Consider the following 26,301-nt stretch of genomic DNA (forward strand, 5'->3'; position numbering starts at 1 on the left):
AAGGTACGTGTGGTTTGTGCTTGTCCGTTGGTGTATGTGCAGATGTGTGTTTTTGTGTGTTAGTGCATTAGCCTGCATATGTGCAGATGTGTGCTTTTGTGTGTTGGTGCATTAGCCTGCATATGTGCAGATGTGTGTTTTTGTGTGTTCGTGCATTAGCCTGCATATGTGCAGATGTGTGTTTTTGTGTGTTAGTGCATTAGCCTGCATATGTGCAGATGTGTGCTTTTGTGTGTTTGTGCATTAGCCTGCATATGTGCAGATGTGTGCTTTTGTGTGTTCGTGCATTAGCCTGCATATGTGCAGATGTGTGCTTTTGTGTGTTCGTGCATTAGCCTGCATATGTGCAGATGTGTGCTTTTGTGTGTTCGTGCATTAGCCTGCATATGTGCAGATGTGTGCTTTTGTGTGTTTGTGCATTAGCCTGCATATGTGCAGATGTGTGTTTTTGTGTGTTCGTGCATTAGCCTGCATATGTGCAGATGTGTGCTTTTGTGTGTTCGTGCATTAGCCTGCATATGTGCAGGTGTGTGTTTTTGTGTGTTCATGCATTAGCCTGCATATGTGCAGATGTGTGTTTTTGTGTGTTAGTGCATTAGCCTGCATATGTGCAGGAGTGTGTTTTTGTGTGTTAGTGCATTAGCCTGCATATGTGCAGGTGTGTGTTTTTGTGTGTTCATGCATTAGCCTGCATATGTGCAGGAGTGTGTTTTTGTGTGTTAGTGCATTAGCCTGCATATGTGCAGGTGTGTGTTTTTGTGTGTTCGTGCATTAGCCTGCATATGTGCAGATGTGTGCTTTTGTGTGTTCGTGCATTAGCCTGCATATGTGCAGGTGTGTGTTTTTGTGTGTTCATGCATTAGCCTGCATATGTGCAGATGTGTGTTTTTGTGTGTTAGTGCATTAGCCTGCATATGTGCAGGTGTGTGTTTTTGTGTGTTAGTGCATTAGCCTGCATATGTGCAGGTGTGTGTTTTTGTGTGTTCATGCATTAGCCTGCATATGTGCAGGAGTGTGTTTTTGTGTGTTAGTGCATTAGCCTGCATATGTGCAGGTGTGTGTTTTTGTGTGTTCGTGCATTAGCCTGCATATGTGCAGATGTGTGTTTTTGTGTGTTCGTGCATTAGCCTGCATATGTGCAGATGTGTGCTTTTGTGTGTTCGTGCATTAGCCTGCATATGTGCAGGTGTGTGTTTTTGTGTGTTCATGCATTAGCCTGCATATGTGCAGATGTGTGTTTTTGTGTGTTAGTGCATTAGCCTGCATATGTGCAGGTGTGTGTTTTTGTGTGTTAGTGCATTAGCCTGCATATGTGCAGGTGTGTGTTTTTGTGTGTTCATGCATTAGCCTGCATATGTGCAGGAGTGTGTTTTTGTGTGTTCGTGCATTAGCCTGCATATGTGCAGATGTGTGTTTTTGTGTGTTAGTGCATTAGCCTGCATATGTGCAGGTGTGTGTTTTTGTGTGTTAGTGCATTAGCCTGCATATGTGCAGGTGTGTGTTTTTGTGTGTTGGTGCATTAGCCTGCATATGTGCAGGTGTGTGTTTTTGTGTGTTCATGCATTAGCCTGCATATGTGCAGGAGTGTGTTTTTGTGTGTTCGTGCATTAGCCTGCAAATGTGCAGATGTGTGTTTTTGTGTGTTCATGCATTAGCCTGCATATGTGCAGGTGTGTGTTTTTGTGTGTTAGTGCATTAGCCTGCATATGTGCAGGTGTGTGTTTTTGTGTGTTAGTGCATTAGCCTGCATATGTGCAGGTGTGTGTTTTTGTGTGTTGGTGCATTAGCCTGCATATGTGCAGGTGTGTGTTTTTGTGTGTTCATGCATTAGCCTGCATATGTGCAGGAGTGTGTTTTTGTGTGTTAGTGCATTAGCCTGCATATGTGCAGGTGTGTGTTTTTGTGTGTTCGTGCATTAGCCTGCAAATGTGCAGATGTGTGTTTTTGTGTGTTCATGCATTAGCCTGCATATGTGCAGGTGTGTGTTTTTGTGTGTTAGTGCATTAGCCTGCATATGTGCAGTGTAATGTCCGTAATGCTTCAAAGAAAAAGAACCGGACAACGGACTGCAACCAAGTATCGGCTTTATTTCCGAACACGCCTCATTACATCCCTCTAGAACCGTCTCCCGGTGTTTTACACCTGTTTGAGTATATATCTCTTTTTGCCACTAGATGGGGTAGTTTCACACCAAACATGTCACACAAATGTGAACACCACATTGCTCTTTTTTTTTTTTTTTTTTTTAACATGTGTGACCTTAAACATGTGTGCATTCTAGTCCACAAACAATTTTGAACCGACAAATGAAAGAAATTATGTTCCTAAATATATAACCATGCAGCCAGTGATTAAAATAAAAAGAAACTGAATTAAGTCAGGAATGAACAACATTCTGATTTCTGTTCGTCTTCATTCGATGTTACTACACCACACAAATGTATTTGTGTGCTAAGTATAGTCCTGTAAGTAAGTAGGAGGATGTCTGTTGCTCCTTTTAGGGTAGCGTGGTGATGAGGTGATGGAAGGGTTCTCACCGGGCTCTGGGGCATCATCATCAGGATGAAGTGGCATCTCCAGAAGCCGTGGGGTAATCCGTTTGAAGAACGAAGAGTTCCTTGTCACAGAGTGTCCATTTCTGGTGGCTGTGATCATGGATCCTTTGATGTCCTTCACTTTGTATGGTCTGGTATTATATGGTGTAGTAAGCTTGCAATGCTTGGTTTGCTTGTGCAGCACAACGTCACCAGGAGCAAGAGCATGTGGTGTAGCATGACGCCGCACATCTGCATAAGATTTCATCTTAGCTTTAGCCGCACTATCTCTTGCTCTCACTCTACAGTCCGAATAATTTCCTGTGGAAGAAGGAAGTGAAGGTATCTTCGTGCGCATCTGGCGTTGAAACAAGAGCTCGGCAGGAGAGCTCTGAGTTGTGCTGTGAGGTGTAGCTCTATATTCTCGTAGAAAGATGTTTAGCTGTTGTTTCCAGGGAATTCCTTGTGAGTTTGCCACTCTTATGGCTTTTCCTAGCGTGCGCATGAATCTTTCAGCTGCAGCATTGGCTTGGGGCCAAAGTGGCGTTGTACGATGATGATGAAACCCGAGATAGGTTGCAAACTGGGAGAACTGATCACCATTAAATGGTGGGCCGTTATCAGTTTTCACAACTGCAGGAATCCCGAACAACGAGAACACTTTGTCCATGACAGGAATGACTGTGTTAGCTGAGGTTGACCTCACAATTTCAACGACTGGGTAACGTGTATACTCATCTATAATAACAAGTAAATATTCCCCAGTGGGAAATGGTCCACAAAAATCTGCACTCACGCGGTGCCACGGAGTTTCAGGAAGAGGCGACATTCTTAACGGTTCATTATTGGTAACTGGTGTAGCAGCTTGACATGCAATGCAATCACGTACGGCAGTCTCTGCCTTCTGATCTATATTTGGAAACCAGACTTTGGATCTGAGCAGTGCTTTGGTCTTAACTACTCCTTGATGTCCCTCATGAGCGAGCTGAATCACTCTATCTTGTAGAGCAGCCGGAATCACTAATCTGGTACCACGTAGAATGATGTCCGATGAGGGCGATGTTGTCAGTTCTTCACTCACTCGTTTGAAGCGGTCCAGCATATCTGCATGCAGGGACTTGTGGCTTTGATGCCAATTGTTGTCTCTGATGAACGTGGAAACCTCTTGAAGCACCGGATCCTTCAGTGTTTCGGCCTTTATCTCTGTGAGTGTCATAGCTTTAGGTGTTGAATGAGTTGCGGCAAAATTCACGTACTCCTCAGCCACCTTAGTAGCACGTGTGCTCTCACATGATGGAGAAAGCATGGGGTGTCGAGACATGTAGTCAGCCGGATTTTCAGCTCCCTTTCTGTACTCCACCCTGAAGTTATAGGGCTGAAGCCTCAGGCCCCATCTTTCAATTCTGGCAGGTGGTTTTGACTTGGGATTGTTCCATATGGCTTCCAAAGCTTTATGATCAGTGACAAGTGTGAATGGATGACCATAGAGGTAAAGGTGAAAATGCTCACAGCTCCAAACAATAGCCAGTGCTTCTTTCTCTGTCTGAGAATATCTGGTCTCAACGTCACTGAGAGCTCTACTTGCATAGGCTATGACATGTCTTTCTGCTGTTTCATCTCGCTGGCAGAGGATGGCACCCAGGCCAACCGGGCTAGCATCCACCAGTAATTCTGTCTCTCTGCCTGGATAGAAGTAGGACAAAACCGTGTCACTAGTAAGACCGTCTTTCAGTTTTTGCAGTGCAATCTGCTGGTCCGGGCCCCACGCCCAAGTTGCATCTTTTCTTGTGAGTTTGCGTAGTGGCTCAGTGATGGACGAGAAGTCCTTGATGAACCTGGAACAGTAATTGGCCATGCCAAGGAGACTTTTGATGTCACTGGGAGTCTTGGGGTCAGAGGCCTGGTGAACAGCAGCGACTTTTTTTGGGTCTGTGGACACACCATCAGCAGAGAAAATGAAACCAAAGAACTCCAGTTTGGATTTGTTAAATTCACATTTTTCTTTGTTAAGAGTGAGGCCACTTTCCTTTAGCCTATGGAACAGAGCTCTAAGGTTGTCATCATGTTCAGCCTGTGAGGCACCAAAAACTATGATGTCATCACTGAAATTCTTCACACCAGACAGACCTTGGAGAGTCTGACAGATGGCGTTTTGAAATACCTCAGCAGCAGATGATATTCCAAAACTGAGTCGTTTGTAGCGCTTGAGTCCTCGGTGGGTGGTGAATGTGGTGATGTATCGACTGTCAGGGTGTAGCTCCAACTGATGATATCCAGCTCTCAGATCTAGTTTCGAAAAAACTGTAGCTCCATTTAACTCATGAACTATGTCATCCATGGTAGGGGTGATGTGGCGTTCTCTCTCAATAGCCACGTTTGCTTGACGCATGTCGACACAGATCCTAACTTTATTGGGGTCCTTGGGCTTTGGTGGTGTGACAATAGGTGAGACCCATGGTGTTGGTCCAGTAACATCCTCAATGATGTCATCTGCCTCAAGTTTGTAAAGCTCTTCGTCCACTTTCTTTCGAATATGAAAGGGTACACGTCGATGTGGTTGTATTGTGGGTCTGATGTCAGGATTTATGTGAAGCTTCACCTGAAAGTTTTTCAGTTTCCCGATGCCTTTGAACAGTTCTGGGTGACTAGCCACAAGTGCATCTGCAACCGAACCACCTGGTCCTGAAGTTGAAACTGCAGTGACCACACTGATTAGTCCAAGCGCTGTGGATGTCTTGTAACTGAGAATATTACATCCTTCACCTTTAATCACAAAGAACGTGCACATAATCTTTTTGCTTCGCTTTGCCACACAGCACTTAAATACACCACTGACAGGTAAGGAAACAGTGGAACGGAAAGGATAGATTTTTGTTTCAGTGGGGCAAAGTTGTGGGCGTGGTTTCAGTTGCTCAAAACATGTTTGACTGAGACAGTTTGCTGAGGCTCCTGAATCTATCAGAACGGATATAGTAAATCCATTCAGTTTGATCTGAGTTTGTGGCAAGTCTGAAAGTTTCTCAGCATCAACTGCAAAAACGTATGCATCATCACTGCTGGAAGAATTATCCGGGTCTTTACTTGTTGCAGCCGCTTGTGTGAAGTGAATGTTCCTGGAGTTTTGACCATTTCTGCCTCGTGGTGCTTTTGAGGTGGTATATGTCTGCTTAGAGCGGCACTGTCTTGCAAAATGGTTTAATTTGCCACAGGCTCTGCATTGTTTGCTCTTGGCGGGACACTCTCCTGTGTGAGGATAATTACCTCCACAATTCCTGCAGCGGTTGTTGGACTGTTGTTTTGCTGACCACTTGCTTTTACTAGCATGCGTGGCTGATGTTTTAGAAGACACCTTGTTGACTACTGCTTCTGTTTTTGTTTCCATGCCTGTAGCTTGCATTTCAGACAGTTCGAGTGCTCTTCCATAATCAAGGAGGTCATTTAAGCTTAATTCAGGCTCCCTTAGGGCTTTCCTGCGCAACCTCGATGATGTGCAGCTTTGTATAATTTGTGTTTTAATCTCTGCTGTTAAGTCCGTAAATTCACAATTTTTTGCCAGTATTCTCAGTCTTGTATGATAACTGTCCAGATTTTCTCCTGGTTCTTGTGTGGCTTTTCGGAACATGAACACTTGATATTGAATATTTTTCTTTGGGGAAAAATAAGTTGTCAACTTTTGTTTTGTGTCTGCATATTTATCATCTTCTGCTGCGACTGTGTCGTAAATATCATGGACTCTTTCTCCTGCCACATGCAACAATAATGCTTTCAGCCTGGCATCTCCTGTTATGTTCATAGCAGTAGTATAGTTTTCAAACCTTTGCACCCACTTGGTCCAACGAGGTCCAACAGTGCCTGGATCCGTTTCTGTGTCAAAAGGAAGGAGAGTCGCCATGTTTCCTGCCATCGTCGATGCACCTTTTTTGTCTTTCTTCTGCTTTTTTTTTTAATGCTGCAGTTCTTGCTCTCTTGAGAGAAAAAAAAAAGTATTTAGAGTTCACTCCTCGTCGCCAATGTAATGTCCGTAATGCTTCAAAGAAAAAGAACCGGACAACGGACTGCAACCAAGTATCGGCTTTATTTCCGAACACGCCTCATTACATCCCTCTAGAACCGTCTCCCGGTGTTTTACACCTGTTTGAGTATATATCTCTTTTTGCCACTAGATGGGGTAGTTTCACACCAAACATGTCACACAAATGTGAACACCACATGCAGGTGTGTTTTTGTGTGTTCGTGCATTAGCCTGCATATATGCAGGTGTGTGTTTGTGTGTTCATGCATTAGCCTGCATATGTGCAGATGTGTGTTTTTGTGTGTTAGTGCATTAGCCTGCATATGTGCAGGTGTGTGTTTTTGTGTGTTAGTGCATTAGCCTGCATATGTGCAGGTGTGTGTTTTTGTGTGTTCGTGCATTAGCCTGCATATGTGCAGATGTGTGCACCTGTTTTGGTGTTTGTTCACGTCAGACTGACAGGTGAACTGAACGTGACGCAGAACCCAGCATCCACCACCTGAGATCTGACATCATGAGGGGGCGTGGCTCTGCGTTGGCGCTCACATGCGCAGATTGTGTCTGTCCGTCTCTGCAGGATGAGAAGCAGCGGCTGGAGACTCAGCTGTCTGGGATTCCCAGGATGCAGCAGAGGCTGTCAGAGCTGCGCCACCTGCTGGGGGAGGAGGAGCGTGACAACAGCGGACAGGGGTCTGAGGAGTGACGGTTTTACAGAACGCCGGTCCAACATTTTCAGTCTCATCTGGATTTGGAAGAGTTTGACCCCCCTTCCACTTCCAGAGTGTAACCCACAGCCTCAGGACAGACGCTGCACCACAGAGACATTTGGAACCACCTGAACACAACCAGCGGGATCCTCGTGCTGGTTTTGCTGAATTTGTTTGCACACATCTCTGCCTGCTTCCAGGTGACTTCCAGCGGGTCATGTGACTAGTGATGTCATCAGACTTTATTGATCAAAGGTAGAAATTCAAGTTCTGTTTTAGGAAATGTGTGGATGAAGGTCCTCGTTCATCCATGCTTTAGGAAATCTGATTTTAAGATCAATATTCTGCTGCTGTATCAATCACATGAGGAAATGAAGGTGCCTTACAAAATAAAAGTCCCGAATGACCATTTCAAAATAAAGGGCGCGTGTGTGTGTCTCGGGGGGAGGGGGCGTCGAGATCGAAGTTGTGCGAGTTCCGAAAGATCACGTCGGCTGCCCCTTACTCCTGAGTCTGGACGGGTTTGAGCCGGTCCCGGTCCACAGAACCCTCCGAACCTGCTTGAGTCGCTCCGGAGCGCGTGCACCGGGGCGGGGTCTGCGCCGGACCTGTTGTGCGGATCTCCTCGCGCTGCAGGACACCGCAGGAACTTACCCGGACCTCCTGAGACCCGGCGCACCGTGGGACTGGAGTGGAAACCGCGTTCAGGTCAGTTCCCCGCGGGTCCCCGGACCTTCAGACGGTTCGCGCTTCGGTTCTGTTCGTCCGCTGCCGAACTCGTTCTTCGACGGAAGCGGTTCTGATTGCGTTTGGTGTGAAGTGAGAGGGACTGAGTGACTGTTGTCATACATTAGACATAAGGTCGCCGTACAAGACCGTCCTGCAGCGGCTCCGTGACTTAACGGGTTTTGCGGTGGTCCGGTCCACAGAGTGAGTTCGGATGGTGCTGCTCCGGCGGAGCGGGCTGGAGGATCCGACGCGAATTACTGGCATTCCAACACGTGTAGAGGCACGCGCTCACATGAACACAGCAGACTTTTAGGGAGAGTGCGCGTGGATGCCACCTTTGCTGGGGGCACAGGTCATGTGACATGTGATGAAAGGCAGACCGAGGGGGCCCCCGGGGGCCCGCTGAACACTGAAACCCAGGTCTGCTGTTCTGGATCAAGACCTGGTCTTGGTTCTGGATGTTCTAAAGTTGTTGTAATGTAATGTTGGTCCATTACAGTCATGACATTCACCAGCATGAGCGAAGCACCAACTTTTCCCTTAAGAATTTGACTAAAACCAGAAAGTTTATCAGAAATTCACCTCTGAGTTGTGGGCTGTTGGCGCAGAGCCCCCCCCCCCCCCCCCCCCCCCCCCCCCCCCCCCCCCCCCCCCCCCCCCCCCACACACACACACACACTTCACCCTCTAGCCGCTGAGAGCTCTCTGTTTACATTCTCTCCTGCTACCTTAAAGCCAACCTAACATTACTGGTGCCACAGAAATGGCGAGCGATATTGGAGCTGTCCCTCCGTACAGTTTGAGCCATCAGACAGGGTAAACAATGTTGTTTGTCTGCTCCGGATTCACAACGATTTGGATTAAAGAATACGCAGAAATGAAACCTTTCAGCTTCATTTTCCTTGTTCATGTCCTCCGTCATCATAAAATTGCCACAAGAACATGTTAGAAACTCCAAAATATCATTTTCATTGGAGTGGGCATATGAAACATAAATGAAGGGACCAAAAGGAATGACATTGTCAGACATATGTTGGCCCTCGCCATATATACTTGCTGCTGATTTCACCTGCAAATCAAGGTGTCTTCTGTAGCGTTTCCTCTATAACTCTCAGGGGCCAGAGGTGCTGTGGAGTAGGCCCCACACCTCACACCAAAAAGGGCCAGCTGTGTACGAGCGTCCTGGGATGACCCTACAAATAGATCCACAAACTGCAGAACAGCCAGCAACAGTCAGAATGCTAACAGCAACTACTGGCTGACCTTAAGCTAAACCATTGACTATATACGAGAACTGGACTGAGTGATCACTCCCCCCCTGGCGTTCCAAACAGGAAGTTTGGAGCTGCTTTCAGTGGAAGGGGTGTGGACTTCCAACAAGCTCACTCCTGATTGGTGACAGTAGTTGCCATAGAAATGTTGAGTTAGACCACATGTGTCAAACTCAAGGCCCAGGGGCCAAATGTGGCCCGCCATGTCATTTTATGTGGCCCGCAAGAACATACAAGTTTTTAATTTCTTAAAATAACACAGTTTTAGTTGATTACATATGACTTATGTGTAGCTGCTGTAATTATTCAATGTTTGCAGGTCTTATGTGTGGACGCAGACAAACTGTTGTCATCAAACCATCAGTTGGATCCACGGCAGTGCGCAGCTTTTTTGTAAAATGTAACACGTGTGATACATGTTCTTTCTAGCTCAGTTTTAAGTTATTTTTCTTTATTCACTCGGACAGTTTGATCCTTCATTAAAGGAGCTATGTGGGTTTTAATAAGAGGTCAAAATTTAAAAGGATTTATGCTAGAGTAACAAGCAAACATATGTTTTCTATGGCACTTTAAAAGGTTAGAATAAATAATGAGTAATTTAACATTAAGGAGTAGTTAAATTCATTTTTCATTACATTTAGTTACATGTACACGTTATATCAGGCCCTTTGAGGCACCCCTGAGTTAGACCGACTTGGACTAATCACTGTCGACCGGGTCCAACATGGCGATGTATGTAAGGCGTATCGTGGAAGGATGACGACTGAATTGGGTTCCCTTTGCTGGAGCCAGAGGTAAGGCATTTTCTATGAGTGACATCACAGCCGCTCTGTCCTGTTCTATATAAATAGTCAATGGGGAAAAATCCACCCAAACCCTGACCTAAAAGAGAGAAGCCAGTTGGGCTTTATCTCCAGAGCAGGTTTAGGCTTTTTGGCAATGGTGGTCTCCAGGAAAAGAGCTTTCTGAAAGACTAATCTGCATGTTGACCACTGATGAACTTGAATCGGAGCAGAAAACGCAGTCCTACGTTGTGTCATTCCTCACTCCAGTGTGTCAGTAATTTGTAATGCCACAATTTCTGCTGTAAAAACTGATAGGCGGGAAGTTATTTTCCTACTGCCGTTAACTGAAATGCTTGTTTAACACAAGCTACCTCGATCTGACATTTCGACCTTCTTTGGATGTAGCCGCATGGATTTAAAAGCAACTATGATAATCTTTGATGTATGCATGGTTCACCTGTGGGTAATGCAGTCTGTCAATGCTCTCCAAGACCAAAAAGTCTGCCAATCGTAGCAGAAGACTGGAACCAATGGACAACCTATGGGGTAAACCTACGTATGTATTCTCTATAGTTTTCTGTCCTGGCATTCATCCAGAACGTCACTCATTTTTTTCTTCTCATAAACTGGACTAACTCTGGTTATGACCGTCAAAGGTAGCCCATAGTTGTAAACGTCCTGATGATGTTTCTTCCACCGGTAATGCTGTTGTAGGTGTTTTAAATGTTCCTGGACGGTCTTACTTCTTCACACTGAACACTGTCTAGTTTGCTTAGAAAACTGTCTGCTGTTCAACCAAACAACACAGACACCCGTAGTACAGTATACACAGTGGGGTTTCATAAACTGGTATACATTGTCTTTGAAGCAACTTTATCTGCTCTCAGTCCCCGTCTAACCAAAAAACACAAGAAACTACATATACGCCTGCATTTAGCCTCTTTGGTGTGAACATTATTGTTGTGGTTAAACAGCGTTGAGGGCCGCCGAGCTCTGGCTTCTCTGTCAGACGCTCGTTCCAATAAAACTCAGAGCTCCTGCCATCTGCTAAGTATTTGTGCAGCTCCACTGGTGTGTGAATGTGTATGAATGTCCCGGTGATGGTCAGAGGGGCCATAGGCGTGAACTGGCAGCCACGCCTCTGTCAGTCTGCCCCAGGGCAGCTGAGGCTACAACAGTAGCTTACCATCACCAAGTATGAATGAATGATGGACACACTGTAAGCGCTTTGAGCGTCTGGAAAAGTGCCGATAAATCCAATCCATTATTTTTATTTATTTATTTATTTCATCTGCAGGTTTTCGAGCTATATGGTCCAAACAAAGGATACATTTAGTACTCTAGCAGTGACAAACTTCCAATTCCACACACATAACACGGTCAACACATTAAATGACCACCGCGGCTCACCCCACCTCCTCATCCGTTCATTTTACGTCACCAGTGAGTCAGTGAGCATCTTTAAAACTTAGTGCCACACGTTGGCTTCTGCATAATAATTTTACCTTTCTTATATCACTATAGCCATTGTTTAAAATACTGTTTTTGGCACTATTGACCTTTGTTTTCCTGGTTTTGGATTGTTCTTTGCTAGTTTGTGTGTAAGTAATATAACTGCTTCTTCTAACTCTATTTCTCGCAAATTTAATGTTTAAAGCTCCAGCAATATTTCTGTAGAAGTCACTCACATTTTTCGCTGCGACAAATTACATATTTGATCCTTCATGGGGTCGGCGCCTTGATGTTCCTTAATACTTGATTTAGTTCTGTTTTCACTACACCAGTGTTGTTTCATATGTCTAACGATGAACAGAGAAATCTCTGCTTTCTCTCTGCCTGTCACTCCTGAAATGTCAATGTCTGTCGAATCATTTTTCATTTTCTTTTATTTCTTTTCTTTACATTTCCTCATAGTTTACTCACATCTCAACCCACTGAATTACAAATTCTTCTCTAAGTCTTCTCTCTCTTGGTACCTTTATTGTTCTTTAAACATTTGCTTTCCGCATCTTCTATTTCAGTGTTTTTCAACCAGTGTGGTGTGGTTGCCACGGCACACCAGTGTGCCGTGGGAAATTGCCCTCATCAACTGATCTAAAAACATTTCCCATCTCCAGGATTTCAGCTCTGTGTTCATCCAAACAGGCCCTGATAAAACACTGAGTAGTTAGGAATATAAAAGATCTTAAAATTACTTTTTTCTTTGTGTTTATTTGATTCTATTAAAGACATTTTGATAAGAATGACGGTACCGCAATTTAGCTGCAGCTTCAGCTCTGTTTTTGGAAAAGTCCCGCCCCTTTAACTGTCTCCACCAATCATTCTTGGAGTCTTAATCACATGTCATCAGTCTGACCAATCAGAAGTGGTTAAAGTCTTCACTTCCTTGTTCCAATTTAGCTCATAAAGTCTCTCAGTTCCACCAAAAATACCAGCTAAAGCTCGTCTTTAGCGGTGTAGCTTTCCACAGAATCTGGTGTCAGACCGTGGAACAAGTGAACAAAACCATGAAGCTCAGAGAAAAAGAGTCTGTCTGCCACTACATCTCCCATGATACATTGGGTTAAAGTGACAGCGTCTCAGAGCACAATGAGTCTCTCCTCTTAACATCTTGAAACCACAACTAACACACATCAAACAGTTTTTAAATCTTCTAACTTAACTTTGATTACATCTTTTAGAAAAAACAGCTGCAGCTTCCAGCTTTTTCTGCCACAATTATCACAAAAATGCACGTGAGATCATGGAGGGACTGTACATCAATACAGACTATGAGTTTCTCCTTTTTTGAAATTTTTGAATGCTGTAGTACCGCAGGATTTTTGTCAACGTTAAAGTGTGCCGTGGCTCAAAAAAGGTTAAAAAACACTCATCTATTCATCTAGATTCTGAAAAACCGGAATCCTTTTTAACAGTTTAAAAGCTGTAGAGAACCACTATGATGAAAATGGTGTTTTTGGTGTTTTTTACATGTTCTTGTCGTATTTTTTTCATGATGTAGTACACAAAGAAATTGAAGCCTAAAATTGTGTTTCTAAATATATATATATATATATATATATATATATATATATATATATATATATATATATTCATACTGTCAGACAAATAGATCCATGAAGGTTTTTGTTTTCCTCTGAGCTGGAAGCTGGATCCAAACTGTACGGCTGGATAGATCTAATATTGCTGCTATTTTTGTTGCACTGCTGATGTTAGCCTGGGTTTGTGAGGGGCTGTAAGCTCCTCTTGAAGGGAAGGGTTGATGGGAAATGAAAGGCAGGCTAACGCTGCGCCATCGGTCCCGCCCACAACTCAGAGCTGAATGTCTGATCAACTCCTGCTGCTCTGCAGAAATCCTGTCCTAGAAAACAACACAGGATTTTTGAATTTGGCTGAAAAAAGCATCATCATCAGTAAAAGACAACTAAAATGGTTTTACAATTGATCAAAAGATGATGGGAGTGGGACTTTAAAATCATTCATTTAAACCTTGCATACTGCACTCCATTGCACAGTTCAAACCTTTGTTGACTCTGACCTTCACTCTGTTGAATCGACTGCTTTGCCACCTCTGGTGTCACTGAACTAACATTCATTTAGTTTGCCCACCACCTGCCAAGAATCAATCTGCATTTTGTCTTTGTCTGGGTCTTGTTTAAACGTTCCAGTTCTAACATTCCCATCATGAAGACAAAGACGTTTTCATCCACTATTAGTTTCTTATTGGTTATACGCCTCATGTCTTCCACAAACCGTACATCTGTAGGCACATCTCTTGCTTTAGTCCTGCTTGAGCTCATTTACACTCCTCTGTTGGACTAGCTACCCTCATACAAAGCCTCACAGCGTTGACATCGTGGCATTCAGAGCTACTGTCTGATAGAAGCTCGGATTATCCTAACTTCTTTGTCTTTGTTATGGGAGTTTCATCGCTCACCAAAGCTCCAGTGCGCCTGGAAGGACAGATGCTGTTTATCCACAACCTGCTGTCTCAGGTTAACTAACAAATCCTTGAGAGCCTGTTACACTGTGTATTTGTTACGTGATTATGATTACATTTATGCTGCATGATTATTTCCCCCCTTTTTCTTGTGCCAACACAGAACTGTACATAAGCCCTGTTTCAAGCATAAAACAGATTCTGCTTCAGTGATCAGCAAGAGCATGTCAGATTTTCTCAGAAACATCTTTCAATCTTCTCCTTGTTCCGCGGAATCCCAGTCAGAGTGTTTGGTGTGCAGGAAGCTGTGTGGACTCTCCACGGAGCTGCTTTAGGCTGGGAGACGCTAGACAAGGGATCATTTATGTTCAGATCTTCAGCCTTTTCTCTTCATTACCTGTCTGCTTAAACAAATGGAACATCTGTCATATCACTGAGCTCTGCAACTCCAGGTGGAGACATGAATGTTACAGTTGGCCAACAAGAAACCAAACAACAGATGAAGCTACGGCTGACATTGTTAGAGCCACTCACGCAAATCTGAGCGCCCAACAAGATAAAAGCTAACCGTTAGCGTGCCGTCACAGCAGGTCCCATGAACACCTTCTGCTGAACGCATCCACAGGAGACGGCAAACTCACAGAAATCGCGTCAAACGTCTGTTCTCTGCAGCAGAAAGGTCACTTCCTGCGTATGTTGGATCTTTAAGTTCTCCCAAACACTGACTCTACTGAGAAACTTCAGAATGAACGTGACAGCTGTCAGTCAATAAACCATGCCCTGATTGTGTACAATTTCATAATTAAATATCATTCAAACGGATCATTTGTATGAACTCCCATACATTAATGTTATGATAAAACGTAGCTACGATGTCAAAAGAGTGCTACGAACTGGACATGTTTACTTTAGGGCAGGGGTGTCAAACTCATTTTGGTTCAGGGTTGTCCAATAATCTTTTCCTGCCTGAATTTTGTGGCACCACCTGCCTTCTTCCTGACCTTTGATGGGGCGCCATCAGTAACTAGAGAGCCGACTGTGTCATCAGCTGTTGTTGTGTCCATCAACTCAAGAAACTTGCAGTAAAGTAGCAAGCTGTCACTGCTCCATCACTGTTGTCACGGCTGCAGTAAATGCAGACTGTTGTTCTTCGGTCCAGCTAATAGTTGGTAAATCTTCTCTTTTCTAAACTGCAAATGGTGAAACTTTTCTTTATGGTGAGTCTCATAGTGGTGCTGCATGTTATATTCTTTGAGCACTGCGACCGGTTGATGACAGGCATCAAACAGGAAGTAGAACGATTCCTCTGTGGTTTAGACTTCATATCATTATCCTATTTATCTCCAGGTAAAAACAGTTGTGAGCTGGTGACCCAGAAACATTGATGTGCAGCAGGTCACATGACCCACATAATGCCATGACATCAGTCTCCTGACCATCAGTGAGATGAAGATTATTAACCACAAACATCCATTTGACTAATCTGAAGGATTTAATCTGAGTCCAGTTTCCGAGTCCGATTACAATTTGTGCATAATCACCTCTAATCCACACACACACACACACACCCACCACACACACACACACACACACACACACACCCACACACACACACACATGCATCATGTCATGCGCGCACACATACTTAATGTGCTTTAATCTTCAGGTTTTTACCCAACTGGACTCTAACCAAAACCCCCAGTTAGTGTTTTGAAGCTCAGATGGGGGTAGGGCGGGGCCACACTTCTTATCATCAGGACAGCAGTAGGTCTGGTTCTGTTGGACCTCTTTCTGGCCTGCAGATAGTTAGGTTTGCTCTTGCTGATGATTGATAGAATCGGATTTCTTCTTCACTTTCGTCTTTAGTGTTCTTAAACTGTCTCCCCCCTTGGAGAAGACAAAATTCTGTGCCTCATTTAATGACAAACGCACAAATCTAACTGATTTTGGTTCCTAATCTTTCAGTTTCCCAGACATCGCTGTCTTTTTCCTGTTAAATTCAAACTTCATTGTCACTGTCAGGTCACTGAATATTGTTTCAGCTTCCCAGAGCTCACAGATAGGAATGTTATCAGCGGAGGGTTTTTACAGCAGGACTTTTCGTTTTATGCTGATTTGGAAAATGAGTCAACGACTTGGCCTCCTCCTCAGGAAACAGCCATGGGAAGCAGTGAAGAAAGGCCCTCGCTGTGTGATGCAGACATCACACCGATGATGCTCCGCCTTTTTGTTTCAGTCGTCTGGTAAACAACCTCTCATCCACTGGCTGTGAATATATGCAATAGTCTGACGCTCTCAAGCACATGGTTTTCTCCTAAACAAACATTTTAGTGTTTGTGATTTAGGTCCAAAAACAAAAAGAATCAAATCTGTGACTAAAATCTAAATACAGTTGGGAACCTGGTTTTCAATTGTTCCAAAATACCCAAACTGTAGTTAAGGAAGCACCTCTCTTTCTGTTCTGGGTCCCCGACACATACCGGTGGTCATGAAGGAAATCACCGTGGTAACAAAGTTGATGTTTTTGTCTTCAAAGAGAATTTGGCGCATATGGATCATCTCAATATTTTTCGTTTAATCTTGACCTAAGGGAAGGGAACAATGGGATACCACGCTGTATTGAGAACTGGACTGAGTAACCCCTGAATTTAAGAAAATTACATTCTAGTTTTCTAACCGCTTAATGAATTAAGTGACGTCATATGACGGTCTACTACCATTCATAATAAAATAACTATCAATAATCATGGTTTGATCATTGATCAGTGAATCATTGATCTTGACCAGGCAAATTCAATAGGATAGCCGCCACTTGCAGCTTCTGACTGTTTTGCTGTCCCTGGATGACAAATGATGCCTTTAGAAGTAGAACCTCCTCTGTGTGAGGTTGTGTGGACCTGATAATGACCCTGTGTGTCGGGTCCATAAGGCTCTGAAGCTACTCTGCACGAGCAATGTTTGTCACTTCATGTGGTGGACCCCTCTCCAGGGGGGTGTTGAGGTGCTGTTTGTGGTCCACCTGGTGGATTTGAAATCTCTATAATCCTGAAAAATCTCTTGAGCCTGTTTAGTGTTAAGAAGTCTAGATTGAGTCCTGAAGTGTCTGCTGACTTTTACTTGAATCAAGTAGAATTCAAAGCTTCACTTCACAAGCCAGATTTTTTATGAAACAAGGAAGAAAAAAGACCATGTTAACCGAAACACGATCTTCTGCAGTTCAAACCGAGCATCCGAATGGGGTAGAAAGGTGATTGAGGTGACTTTGAATGTGCATGGTTGTTGGTGCCAGACAAGCTGTCTTAGCATTTCAGAAACTGCTGATCTACTGGGATTTTCACCCACAACCATCTCTAGGGTTTACAGAGAACGGTCCAAAAAAGAGAAAATATCCAGTTCAATACATTTCTGAAGAGCCTTTCATAGAATGTTAAAGACCAAATCCAGTGTGGGTATACTGTTAGCAGGGACCTCCTGAAGCCCCTCGGTCCAACTTCAATAACCTCCATTGTTTTTCTTAAGAACGCAAGAAATAAAGGTGAAATGATATTACATACAGACCTGAACTTAACTAAAGTATTTAAGTAAAGGCTTAATCCCAACCTTTAAATCCAGAGGAGCATAATGTAGAAATGGGATTTAATAAAGAAACATCAATCTGGGTGGACTCAGACCCGGAGCTCCATTATTGCAGGTCCTTGAATAACTTTAATGATTTCTGGAGGTCTGGACCTTCAGAATGTGTCTTGGCAGAAACCTGAGATTGTGCAGATTTGGGGTCAGAGCAGGATGACCAGGAACAATGAACAACTCCCACAGCAGATGGGGTGGGAGGCGCGGGGGCTATTGTTGAATCCAGATTAGGGTGGGGCCCTCACAGTGATTATCCTCACACAGACTCACAGCTGAGTGGAGTGTGAATGAAGAGTCCTTGATCGCACCAACTGCAGAGCCCCCCCCCCACTTCAACACGCCCCTCTCCTCGTTCTAACCCCCCCCCACACGCAGTCTCCCCTCCTCCCGTGTGTCAGATCACAAACACACCCCCATACATGCTGTGTGTAGCTGGAGGAGATATTAATAATCCATAAAGAAGCTGGTTTCTCTCAATTGCTCCTGTAGAGACCCCCCCCCCACACACACACTTAAACAGAGACACATTGAAGCTGCTGTCTCACTGCACGTCAGACAGACGGACGGGTGCTTCTTTGGGTTTTATGGAAACTTGAAAGCGATCCAGTCCTGTCGGACTCTTTTAGAATTATCCTGATGGTTACTGCACTGTGGGGCGTCCGACGCACCAATCATTCCGGACGACCCGACCCATGCCTCTGTGTGTTTCTGCACATGGACCATGAAGCTAGGAATGATGTGGGTTTCAAAAGACGAATCAGCCTCTTTATGCACGTTCTCCAGGGGGTTCTGTGGTGATTCATGGGGTTCTGCAGGTAATTCCGGGTTTCTAAATGTGGTTCTGCAGGTGGTTCCGGGTTTCTAAATGTGGTTCTGCAGGTGGTTTTGTGGAATCTACCTGTGGTTCACATCTTTGTCAGAGATCTTGCAGCTCTGTGAGGGGTTGGGGATGGGGGGAATGGGGTGGGAGTAGAGTAAAAACATAAAATAATTCTAACAGCAGCTTTTTCTTTGCTACTGCTCACAAGAAAGAACGTGTACAATACTGCGTTTGGGTGGTGGGGGTCCACGACCTCACAGGTGAGGCAGAAATCTTGCTCTGGGTCTGCTGTGCATGCTGGGTGTGGGCGTTGTGTTCAAAACGGTGTAAAAGTTTTTTCCTGCATATCCTCGCCTCAGAAACTGTTTTCGGATAGTGCGCCCCCCCCAATCGCTGGCTTTCATGTCACTTGAAAGCCCCCAAGGTCAAACACGCCCCCAGGACTGTAACAGACCGGAGGTAACTGTACTTTCAGTGAAATCAAGGCGTGTCTGTGTGAGTGAAGTGGTTTCCATGGAGATGGCTGGGGTAACCATGGTGATGAAGATGAGAGCAGGACCCTAGAACGATAAAGTCTTTGTGCTGCTCTGTAATTGGCTCTTATTGAAAATGTTCTTAGAAGTTGAGGAACAAGAAGCAACGAGGGAACTTCTACAGCCTCCAGCCCCACCCTGACAAAAACAGTGGTGCAGGGGGGGCAATCTCTCAAAGTGTCTCAGCAAATACTGCCGCCTGACAGGTATCATTTTGTGTCCAACAAGCGGAAAGCCCAGTGTGAAGCAAATTCCTCTGTGCCCGCTCCCATTGGATTCACAGCGACAGAGTCTGTTATAAAGGACGGTCTGTCTTGACCAGGCAGTGTGTGCGTATGTATGCGTGTGTGTGTGTGTGTGTGTGTGGACGTGTGTTTGTCATGGAGGAAGTTCCCTCTGCGCCACACAATGAGCTGTTTTTACTGTTGTTTGTTCCATTTCCTCCCTCGCGCTGCCTCTTCCTTCCTCTCTGTCTGTCTGTCCTTCTTGCTTCCATCATGCTGTTTTGGGGGGGGGTCCAGAGCCACACTAACAGGCGTGCTGCAGCAGCACACTCAGGGTGAAGATGATATTTTGGCTGGTGAAGGCAGAGGGATCCAGGCAGGTTAGAAGTGATACCTGAGGCACTGTGGACCTGGACTGATCCATGACCTGCTCTGTAATCAAGGTACGGTGATGTCAGTTTACCTGTGTGACACCTGAAGCTCATACCATATACTGTAGAGCAGCGGCCCCACCCCCAGGCTCATTTGGTACCGGGCAGCACAGAAAGAATAAGTAACTTCCATTACTTCCATTTTATTTATTTCGGAATCTGAAAGATGTTTTAGTTTGAAAAATTGCCCGATTTTCTGTTCCATCCGTCTATGTCTCTCTTGACGCAGGCTCTTCTCCATTACGTCATAGGATACCTCTAAAATAAAACTTAGGAACTAGCAAAATGAGTGAAAAACAAACGTCTTTGGAAAGTTTCTTTGCCAAGCTGAAAACGTCCAGCCAGGAGACAGAAGAGGAGCCTTCCACTTCCAAAAAAAGAAAGCTACATTTAGTAGACAGTACTTCTTTTTTGCACCATGAGTGAGGGAAGGGGAGAGGATGATGACACCTGTGCGATGTACAATGACATGCCTTTCAAAATAAAAGTTCGGAGTTAGTTTTGTCATGTCTCTGTTCTTCCTTCATCGTAGCGTTGCTACAATAATCACGCGCCACATCTTAAAGACCGGTCCGTGAAAACGCTGTTTCACGGAGACCACTGAAGTAGAGAACCACAATCCAAGCACAGGAGCAGATCTACAGTAGAAAAACAACCAAAAAGGAATAAAGGGTTCCAAAATCCAGACGTCAGTGGATGCTGTGGTGGACCTTTAAAAAGCTGAGGAACAAGAAAAACTTGCAGTGTTAGGAACCCTAATAAACTCAAAAGATCTCAGTCGAAAGAGAACAGAAAAAGAGTATCTAATGCCTGAAAAATAGAAGTAAACCCAATAGGATCTACTGGCAGCTAAATGTTTAAGGAGCTGAGTCACCTGGGAGGACCAGGCTTGTCTTTTGGATGCCTCCTACCTAGAGAGGCATTCTGGACATGTCCCACCAGGAAGAGGCCCTGGAGAAGACCCAGAATGTACTGAGAGTGCCTTGGGTTCCCTGGCAGGACTTGAGAAAGTTTCTCCGGAGAGGGACGTCTGAGTTTCTCTGGTTGGACTGCTGCTCCTTAACTCAGCTGCAGATAGGAGGATGAAGCTGGGTGGACGGGTGGATGGACAGACAGATGGATCAAAAAGCTATTGCTGAAGAAGGATTTATTGGCTTTAAGACCTTCCGTGTTTTTATGCTAGGACAGACCATGAGTAGGGGAAGGGTTCAGGAAGGACTGCTTTTTGACCTTTTCTTTTATAATCATTCATAGAAATGGATGTATGCGTTGATTTTTTATAACTTATTGTTCATTTCTGTGTGGAAATAGTGGATTTATGACTCAACACCACACCCAATTTTGTTAATATGTGTGTGTGTGTTGCTGTGTGTGTGTGTGTTTCTGTGTGTCTATAATTGGTATGTTGCAGTGCAGCTGCTGTCTTCATTCAGTGGCTTATGTTACACCCCCCAGTTCAGAAACACATTTTTGTGGGGTTCTGCCGACAGACACGGTCAGCGAGTCTTAATAGCAAAGAATGGGGTTGGGTGAATGAGCCCCAAGTCCTCCCACAGATATGAACACACTGAATCAATAAAAACCCTGAAGTCTCCCATTAGATTCTGCACAGAGATAATGAAGCCTGAGTTGGAAGAGGCTCAGTGATAGGAGCCCACCTCAATGTTTCAAGAATGGAAAGGTGGGCGGGACACATTAAAGTTTGAAACTACGTTACCTACTTTAATGAGTTCCCATACAAATATGGATGGACTCTTATGAATTTAAATGGATGATTACAAAAGCAACCAAGAGTGTAAGCATTGTTTTGTGTAAAGTTGGATTTTTAGCATGGGAATAATCCGAGAATGAAGAATTGCTCCCTTTTGTAATGAGCCTTCAGGTCTCTTTGGTGAAACTACAACATTTAGTAGTTTGTAGTTTGAAAACCGTATAACCAATTTCTGATCAACAGACAGCCAAAGGATTTTCATGCACTTCATTATTTTTGCAACAAATGTAAATAGTTCAATTATAGTGTGTTTATCTCTCACAAAATGAAGCAAACTATAACAGTTTGACAACTGGAAAAGTAAACAACCTGTATCTTTAAGTGTAGTTTTTTTTTTGGATCATTGGGCAGACCAAAAAAGTAAATAGATTTCCTAAGAATTGACTGCATTCACAATCTGGTGCACTTTATGAGTGAACTTTGCTTGTAAGGTGTTCTTTGCTGTATCGCGTTAAATTTTTGTAGTCTCTCTGTTTTGAGGAGTTTTTTTGTGTTTTTTTTTTTTACAGCGCTTTGTGTTCTGCATTCTGATTGGCGGTTGACCAGTTGTGTCTGTGTTGTGTCCTGTTGTGTCAGAATGTTTACCACATTTGCATTAATGTGATCTTTGTTTTCATTCTATAACCCTGGACGTGTTTTTCTATGAAGGGTTGAGTTTAAACAAGAGACAAAAGTCTGAAAATGTTCGTGTTTGTCTGAGAAAGAGTAGAAAGTGTGTAGTGAGCATTTTACTGCATCTAAACATCTGCAATTCTACTTTGCAGATTTGATCTATTGTGGGTTATTTTTTAACATAACTCCCACAATAACGAGGAACACTACTTACTGACCTGGAACCATTTTCTGTCATACATGTTCTCAAATCTATCGTTGTTTAGAAAAGGTACCACTAGAGGATTCTTGGCTTGTGGGTAATGTAGTGCATTTATAAACATTTCTACATTGGTCACATTGTAATGACAATCAGAACAGTAATTAGTTAGATTACTCTTTTACTGAGATAATAACAGTTATTATAACACTGAGTTATATCAATCTATTATTATCTGCATTGATCAGTATTGTTTCCTGATGCATGGTTGTACCTGTGAAGGGTGGGCCAGCTGCTCTTTAATGGATACTGTAGCACTGACAGGGGGCACCATGCTGGAGCTGCAGAGCCAAAGGACCCCTGATTCCTCCCTTTTTCCTCAGGTGCTCCTTCAACAACAGTAGATGCTAATCAGCAGCAAACAGTTTCTTTTTTGGTTAGGCGGTGGTGATTGATTACTTCTGCACTCTTTGGAGCTCATTAACACACCATTAGTGTGACACCCAGAGGAATGATTCATGACTCCTCACAGTTGGCCTTGAAGGCAGATGGCTGATGTGGAGCCAGGGAAGGAGCCCCCCATCCTAAAACAAAGCTTCGGGGTTGGGGATCAGAGGGGCAGATGCTCAAATGCACATGAATGGCATCATGAGCACAAATATGATCTGAGCTGTTCTATCGGTTTAACCCTTTACCTGTGATGATGGCATTGATGTAGCTTCATGGATGGCTGGAGATGGAAGACCCAAACACAGGGAAAAAACTGAATGAAAAAAGTGAGAACATCATAGAAACATGACCAAAACAGAAACTCAACTGAAACCTGGCAGACAGCAGCTGATGTTGATGAGCTTAATAAACAAACACAGCAGGGGTGACTAGAACTAAGACCAGCAGCCTCATTTCTGAGGATCTGCACACACAAAAGATTTGTAAAAAACTGAATCTTCAGAAAGTTAAAACACCCTTGTTTCAAGAAAAACAATGTCTTATTTTCTGTTTTGCTGGAAAAACAATATTATCAAGAAAGTTTGTCAATAGTAAAATAATCTTAGTTTGAGAAAACCTTTTTTTCCTAAAATAAAGAATTCTTGGTAAGACCATTTTTCTTACCCCATTGGCAGATTTTTGTGTAAATACATTTTTTTAAAGAATTTTGACTTATGTCAATGGGTTTGTTTTGCAGTGTATAAATCTGTGCACTCAAAAAACAAACATCTGCAAATTAAAAGGACAAAGTGTCCAAAAAGGACATTTACACTCTACAATGAAAGAGACATGCCACAGATTTTCACAGAATCTGAAGCATTTGATGGAAAAACAACAAAAAAACAAAACCCCTGCCAGGTCTCACATTTGTGCTCTGATGTGTTCAGTAAGGTTATTATTGATCTAACAGGATGAACAGAGACATTTCTGTGAAAAACCTGTTCTATTTTAGTCGGATCAGAGGCTCAGAGCTTTAAATGGGAGGAAGGAGAAACGGGTGTCCCAGTAGAAGGGCAGTAAAGACACTGGAAGTCAAAGCCGTCATCAATAACCCCCCATTTCCAGATGATACAGCTGCGGTGATACAGTAGCTGCTGTTTGGCACTGTGACTGCGACCCCCACTCTACCTCCTCCACACCACGCCTCACCCCCCGTCTGCCTCAACCATTCACCTAGTACCCTACATCGAATGTTCAAAACATTTGATTGACAGATTTCAGACCAATCACTGCTTACTGCCGACTTCTGGTTCCAACATGGCGGCATCCGTACCACAACAGTATAGCAACTGAATTAACTTCATTTCGTTGGAGCTGAAGTCAGCCATTCTCTCAGAGTGACGTCCCACTCACTCATTTTGAGTGTTATTCTCTGAAAGCTCTGATGTGTGGAGTAGTAGTGAGAAAACACAAACTGGATGGATAAACTTTCCTTCTGAAACCGTACCATAGTGACTGCTTTCATGACAGAATTTTACTGTATGTATGAATCTTAGCCTTGGCAGTCTGTCCTTCTAAATTTCAAGCAAGTCATTTTAGATGGTGTTGTTTTCCACTTTTAGAAAAATTGTCTATTTTAATTATTACCGAATGTTTGACTAACTGAGACTGAGAACAGAAAGTAGAGTTCCAGTCTTCCCTTCTATGCATCTTCCTGCTTGCTGCTATCCGCTCATACTTCTAAAAAAGACTTGTATGAAAGTTTTCAATGGAAAATGAATGCATTGCCTGTTAAAAATAGCAGAACAAACTTGTTTGTCTGAATAACAGATCAGATTGTCTCTCTGACTTGTTTGATAACTGACAGCCCTACTGACTAGTTTGAATGAAATTCTAACTCTGCAGCACATGGACTGATTCAGACAAACACCTCGTCTGCTTTGAAACTAATTGGTTATAGAATTTATCAAAAACTCTGAGCTTCTGAATATCTGTCTCATGCTGAGAAAACCAGGGTCAGAACCAGAACCAGAACCCTTCAATGTGACGAAAAGGCAAAGGATGAAACGCAGGAGCAGGAAGCACACAACACAGATCCTCAAATCAGTAGAGGTTTTAATGCCATGAACGGACAAACCAAAAACTAGAAACGGTTCAAAGAAGCTCCTTCACAGAGCACGAAAAGCCACTCCTTATATAGGAGCTTGATGAGAATAGGAATCAGCTGTGACTCTCACAGGAGACCTCAGGGGAGGGGAGGACCTCCAGGAGAAATCACATCCTGTCAGACTAATCAAACATTTCATGACATTCAACTCTTGGCCGATCTAAACTAAAGTCTGCCTTTCTTTTTGCGTTTGTAGGAAACTGGCACCCGATGAAGGAGGTTCCTTCCCACAGTCCTCCTCGCTGTAGCAGGTTGGTGCAACTTCAGTCTCTTTAAACTGCAGACACCCACTCAGTCGGGGCATCTGGTCACCGTGGCAACCAGCTGCTATATTAGTGTTCAAAGAAGATTAGCTGATGGTGACAGGAAACACAAACCTGCAGTTACTTTTGAGATGAGCAGTAATACTCACACCCTGTGGAATGGTCAAATGATTGCAGAAACCTGGTGTGGGGGGGACTTGGCCGTCTGCAGAGTTCAGACAGATAGATGTAATAAATGCATGAACAGGTCAGAGCAAATACTTTGAAATGAACCCAGTTCATCTTAGCATAAAGGGTTGAATTGGATTATGGGGAAAGGGGTGGGGTGGGTAGGTTGAACCATATATATATATATGTATATAGAGAGAGGGACACAGGTAGGTCTGACGTCACCTGTAGATAATGCCTTACCTCAGGCTCCAGCAAAATTAAGCCAATTCAGTCGCCATTTTTTTGCAATAGCGCCGCCATTTGGAGCCAGTCGAAAGTGATTGGTCCAAGTTTGTCTGAGTCAACGTTTCTATGACAACCACTGTCGCCAACCCGCAGTAGGGTTTGTTTGAAGTCCACACCCCTTCCACTGAAAGCGGTCTGGGAGAATCTGTCAGTCAAATGGGGGCCTGTGGGAACCACATGCTTTTACTGAGGCATCTGATTGGTCAGTTTATAAATGGATTAACCTGTGATAAAGAAAACATATCAGGAGAAAAAATAAGAATTAGCAAGAACTATCAGAACTATCAGAACAAAAGTAGTCAGTCTGACCAACAGAATTACTGAGTAAAGGCCCGTACACACCGGGACGAATTTTGCGCGCGATTTTCGCCGACGTTTAACGCCTCGTGACTAAACAAAGGGCACCAATGAAAGTGTGCACACCGACGCGAAAAAACGCCACGCGTCAAAGCGTCAAAAAAAAACGCCTCGGGGTTTTTTTTTGACGCGCTGCGTCAAAACTATACGACCAATGAGAATGGCGCTTTTGCACACGTGTCTGGAGCTTCTGAAGTTACAGTAAAACACAACTTGGGGCGCTCAAACACAAAACTGCCTTGCTGAGCACACATACCAGCGAAGAAGATAGACGCCTAGTCGCATCTACACTGCCGCGAAGAAATAATGATGGACATTCTAAAATATCAAGCACCAGTTGGAGCTACTGGTGCTTGAAATATTCATGTTTTCTTTGTATTATTCTGACTAGCGCGTAAATACTTGCTCTCTTCTTCTGAGTGAAAAGCGAC

General features: G+C 43.8%; 2 protein-coding genes across 2 annotated transcripts in view; one reads left to right on the forward strand and one right to left on the reverse strand.

Moving 5' to 3' along the window:
- The window catches only part of LOC101166202 (ATP-binding cassette sub-family D member 1-like), a 20,449-nt gene extending 12,775 nt beyond the window's left edge, over window positions 1–7,674 (forward strand). Inside the window, exon 17 of the mRNA XM_023957033.1 lies at window positions 7,124–7,674. Coding sequence (XP_023812801.1) covers window positions 7,124–7,249 — 126 coding nt within the window. The 3' untranslated portion in view covers window positions 7,250–7,674. The remainder of the gene's footprint in view (window positions 1–7,123) is intronic.
- The window catches only part of LOC111947684 (uncharacterized protein K02A2.6-like), a 25,553-nt gene continuing 1,319 nt past the window's right edge, over window positions 2,068–26,301 (reverse strand). The window contains exon 2 of the mRNA XM_023957032.1: window positions 2,068–5,297. Coding sequence (XP_023812800.1) covers window positions 2,452–5,297 — 2,846 coding nt within the window. The 3' untranslated portion in view covers window positions 2,068–2,451. The remainder of the gene's footprint in view (window positions 5,298–26,301) is intronic.

The sequence above is a fragment of the Oryzias latipes genome, chromosome 7 (assembly GCF_002234675.1).
Source record: "Oryzias latipes chromosome 7, ASM223467v1".
NCBI lineage: Eukaryota > Metazoa > Chordata > Actinopteri > Beloniformes > Adrianichthyidae > Oryzias > Oryzias latipes.